This window comes from Arachis ipaensis, chromosome B04 (assembly GCF_000816755.2).
Source record: "Arachis ipaensis cultivar K30076 chromosome B04, Araip1.1, whole genome shotgun sequence".
NCBI classification, from domain to species: domain Eukaryota; kingdom Viridiplantae; phylum Streptophyta; class Magnoliopsida; order Fabales; family Fabaceae; genus Arachis; species Arachis ipaensis.
In genome coordinates, this window is record NC_029788.2 from 9826209 (window position 1) to 9831640 (window position 5432).

General features: G+C 34.9%; 1 protein-coding gene across 1 annotated transcript in view; it reads left to right on the forward strand.

The window, feature by feature from the left end:
- Window positions 4799-5432, forward strand: part of LOC107638826 (peroxidase A2) — a 2635-nt gene continuing 2001 nt past the window's right edge. Inside the window, exons 1-2 of the mRNA XM_016342224.2 lie at window positions 4799-5088; window positions 5184-5375. Coding sequence (XP_016197710.1) covers window positions 4864-5088; window positions 5184-5375 — 417 coding nt within the window. The 5' untranslated portion in view covers window positions 4799-4863. The remainder of the gene's footprint in view (window positions 5089-5183; window positions 5376-5432) is intronic.

Genomic DNA, 5432 nt, shown 5'->3' on the forward strand with positions numbered 1-5432 from the left:
TACTTTTAACATAAATATTTAAAAAATTATAGGCATTAAATTAAATTAGTCTATATCAGGATGATAGTATTATACTACCATCTTGAAATGAACAAGTGGCAAGTTGAATAAATAAAGGTTGTCTATAAACAATGCTCCAATGTGTGTCTCAGATAAGGCACACTACCACATGTTAAATATTGCTATTAATAACGTAAACTACAAGAACATTTATATGCAAAAACCAAATCTAAGTCTAGCTTCGCATCCACTAGCAGCTTCGAACTTTCAAGTTTGAATTTGAAAAATATTAATACATAAAATATAAAACTAGTACGTGTTCGTCACAAGACGTCGTGTATTTATTTATTAAAATTGAAACGTTAATTAGTTTGGTTTTAGTTTTATTTGGTAATTACTTCCGGAGTTTGGGTTAAATTTATTTTAAATAGTTTAAATGCAAAGTAAATAAGAAAAAAATGCGGGACATTGTTGATATTTAAGAGGAAACTTCTCAAACGAGACAAGCTGAAAGTTGGACCCCCTAATACTAAACAACCAGAAATCTTGGTCCACTAAATGTGGAGCCTACAAATGCGACAATAACTCTTATGTGTTTACTCATAATATATAATATGTGTTTACTCATAATATATAATTATTTATTATTGGGTAATAAATTACTAGGTACACAAAATAATACTCGAATCCCAAATAATCCAAGTGATTCTCTTAGCACTAAGTTAAAAATCATATGTGATACATAATGGGTGTTCAAAATCGATCTGGATTGAACTAAACCGACGAATCGAACCGAAATAATCGAAAACAGGAGAAATCGAAAATTGAAAAAATCGAAAAATTTGTTTTGTTTTTTGTGGTTCGGTTCGGTTTTCAGTTTTGTCTATAAAACTCTAACCGAACCGAACCGGTTTGGCAAAAACCCTAAAAATTACTTTTCAAAATATCTCCCTCTGCGCACCCAGCCAGCCACCCACGTCCTTAAGTCTCCACACCTGCGGCACCCACGTTCCTCCCAAGTCCCACCACCGCGAAGCTTTCCTCCGAATCCCAACGCCGAAGCCTTCTTCTTCGCGGACAGAGCAGAGATCCCCCACCGTCAGTGCACCACGAACATGAAGCTGTCGCACAACAGGCCAGCACCCACTGACCCAGCAGGCCAGCACCACGACACCACCCACTGACAGGGCAGCACAGCACCACGCCAGTGAGATGCCACCACCCAACAGCGTTTCTGGGTTCTGGCCACGATCATCAGTTCAACACATCTCCTCCCAAGTCAATATGGAACCCGAGCCACCGATTCAGGTAATGTTTACCATTTGCTGTTTGCTAATGCATTGTTGCTACTTGCTGTTTGAGTGTTTGTTAGGTAAGGTTGGTAACTTGGTATTGAATTATTGATTAATTATTTTATTGTTGATATTGTTGCTTGTTGCTGTTTATTGTTCAATTGATTGAAATAAGTTTATTGTTCATATTATTGTTCAGTTTATTGTTGTAATTTGGTATTGCTAGTTATTGAATTATTGTTCAGTTTATTGAGATTAGTTTGTTGTTCAGTTTATTCTTGATAATTTGGTATTGCTGGTTATTGATTTATTGTTCAGTTTATTACTCAGTTTATTGTTGAATGTTGATAACTTGGTATTACTGGTTATTAATTTATTGTTCATTTTATTACTAGTTATTGATTTATTGTTCAGTTTATTGCTGGTTTTTAATTTATTTGTTGTTGTGTTTCTTTCCTTGATTTATTGTATTTGTTTATGTAGTTTGACGTTAGTTCAAGTGAGAATATGGGCGACACCGGATTGCCGTCAGTTCCTCTTCCGAATGAATCAACAAGCATCAGATCTCTGACTGCATTGCCTCCTGTCCCAGCTCCTTATCAAAACACAAGGAAGCTTGCTAGTAGAGACCGAGAGAAAATGCGGGATGTTGAAGAAGCTCCCGTTGATGACTTCGTTGAAACTGAGACCGACGAAGGTAAGAGAAAACCTTGTAGACATAGGTCTTGGCCATGGGATCACTTTACTAAAGATGAAACTAGTAATCCACGGTATCCTAGAGCTAAATGTAATTGGTGTGGGGCTAGTTATGCTTGTGATACACATAAAAATGGCACAAGTAACATGAAAAATCACTTGTTGTCGCAATGCAAAAAATTTCCGAAGGAAGCATTAGATCCTACCCAAAAGATTCTTTGTTTTCAAGATGTGATAAAAGATGATAGGAAAGGGATAGGTAGTTCACTTTCTACCGTGTCATTTGATGTTGATCGTTGTAGACAAGCGCTTGCTAGAATGATTATTGTGGATGAATTGCCTTTTTTGCATGTTGAGGGGGAGGATTTTCGTTATTATACGAGTTGTTTGCAACCCAAGTTTCCAATTCCTGGAAGGCTCACAGTTGCTAGGGATTGTTGGAAGCTTTATTTGATTGAAAAAATTAAGTTGAAGTCTGTTTTCTCTCAACCAAATCAAAATATTTGTTTGACAACTGATTGTTGGTCATCTGTGTAAAACTTGAACTATCTTTGCCTTACTGCTCATTACATTGATGCTAATTGAAAACTGAAAAAAAAAAAAAAGAATCTTGAATTTTTGTGCCATCAAGAATCACAAGGGAAAAATAATTGATAGGAAGATTGAGAGATGTTTGTTGAGCTGGGGGATATCCCGGATTTTTCTATCACTGTTGATAATGCTAGTTCAAATGATGTTGCACTTTCTTACTTGAAAAATAGAATGGAGGATTGGAACTCACATCCATTAAGGGGAGAGTTTTTACATGTTAATGTTGTGCTCATATTTTAAATCTTGTTGTGAATGATGGGTTGAGAGAAATGCATGAGTCAATTTTAAGGATTAGAAATGCAGTTTGGCATGTGCGTGCATCACCGGGTCGTACTGAGAAGTTAAACTATGATTAAGGAAGCTAGAATTCTGGAAAAAGGCACTGTCCATTTAGATGTTCCTACTAGGTGGAACTCTACCTTTTTTAATGCTTGAAAGTGCTTTGAAGTTTCAAAAGGCATTTAAACGATTGGGGGAGAGAGATTCTGAATATGCTATGATGGCTGGTGGAATTTCTAAGCCTGAGAATTTGGAGAATGCAAGGCATTTTGTCAAGTTTTTAAAAATATTTTATGAGGTAACTAACAAAGTTTCTGGTTCAATGTTTGTGACATCTTCTCAACACTTTAATGACTTTTATATAATATTGTCTACACTTAAGCATTGAATGGAAAGTTTAGATACGGTGCTTTCAAGCATGGCTGAGAAAATGAAGTCCAAGTATGATAAGTATTGGGAAAATATAAAAAACACAAACATGATGATTTTGTTTACAGTGGTTCTTGATCCTAGGTATAAACTTCAATTGATTAAGTAGAGTTTTGAAAAGTTGTATGAAAAAGAAGATGCTGAATTCTTAACTTCAAAGGTGAAGGAGATGCTTTTCAAGGTGTTTGATAGCTATAGGCTATTTGGTGGTAACTATCAAAGATCTACTTGGCAAGATCCTCCTGAAATTGGCACACAAGAGCTTGAGGCACATGAAACTTCTTTTGCTATAGAATTTGAGAAGGAAATGCAATTCAACGAGAGTGTTAACAAGAATAATGAGGTGGAGTTATATCTTATGGAGGCATTAGAGAAGAGTGGCGTGCAATTTGACATTCTAAATTGGTGGAAAGTGAATTCCACTAAATATCCAATTTTTGGGCAGATTGCAAGAGACGTCTTAGCCATGCCAGTTTCCACAGTTGCTTCAGAATCGGCATTTAGTATTGGAGGAAGGGTGTTAAATAATTATAGGAGTTCTCTAACTCCGATGACAGCTGAAGCGTTAATTTGTACACAAAATTGGCTCCGAAATTCTCCAAAACTTGTCCTTGAGGAACTCATCGAGGAATTGGAGAAGTTGGAATTAGGTATGGTTAAGTTTCTACTTATAATTTTCTTTATTTTAATCTTGTTTTTATTAATATATATTATTTGTTATGATTGTTTCTTGTTTTATATATTTTGTAGAAGTTGCACCCAATCCTGATCCTAACGAAGAAGATTCTGGTGTTGAGTCTGATTGAGTATATCTTGTTATGGTAGGAATTGTTCTCTTTATTATTAGAATGTATAACTAGATTAGTATGTTTTTCTACTAGTGTTATATTATTATTATTGTTGTTCTTATTATGTAACTGCTTTTTTATTTTAGGTTGGTTTGCGTTAAGAATTTTTATTTTCAGTTGTGATGACTGTTAAACTTTAAAACTTCTTTAATTGTTGTATTTGAATTCCTTTTGTGGTTAAATTTTATTATACCAAGACTTTGTTAGCTATTGTATATTTGTGTTGGTCGATTTCAATGTTATGACTTTGTGAAATAGTATAGTAGTATTTTTTTTTAATTGATTGAAAAAACCGATCAAACCGAACCAAACCAAACCGATTTTAATTGGTTTGGTTTGGTTCGGATAGCTTCGATAAAAAAACCGAACCAAACCGAACCGCAGTTTAATTAAATGATCAGATTGGATGACTTTTTCCTCAAAAATTGAACCAAACCGCACCGCAAATACCCCTAAAAACAAACAAATATATATATTATTGCAATTACTCCAATGCCCTCCTTTATTTCATATACCTACCCTATCATATTATTAGCGAGCCCACTAATTCATCAAGGTAGTGTGTTAGTTACACTCAACTCAACACAACAAGTTTTATATATATTTACTAATTTTATATATGTTTTAAAAATTGCAGTTTGAGTGAATAGCACTATACAGTGTCTATAAATAGTGGTTCCTAATGGCTATTAATGCAAAGCACAAACAACATAACACATATATCATAGATGATGAAGTTCCTTTTGGCTATTGTGTTGTGTGGTGTGGTGGTTCTTGGAACATTTCCTTTATCATCAGATGCACAAGCATCACAACTAGACCCTTCCTTTTATAGCGCCACGTGTCCCACTGTTCATTCCATTGTTCGTGAAGTCCTTAGAAATGTCTCTAAAACTGATCCCCGTATTCTTGCTAGCATCATGAGGCTCCACTTCCATGATTGTTTCGTACAAGTACATATACTAATCCGTATATCTATACCTATACCTATACGTACATCCGTGTTATATATGTTGGAATTATATATAATGCATGTATATGTATGTAGGGTTGTGACGCATCGCTTCTGTTGAACAACACCGCTACTATAGTGAGTGAACAAGGTGCAGCTCCAAATAACAACTCCATTAGAGGTTTGAATGTTGTGAATCAGATCAAGACAGCCGTTGAAGCTGTTTGTCCAAACACTGTTTCTTGTGCTGATATTCTTGCACTTGGAGCTGAGATTTCTTCTGTTTTGGTACGTCTCTAACCATATTTTTTATTAATTTTAAAAATAAAAATATTACATGTCCAT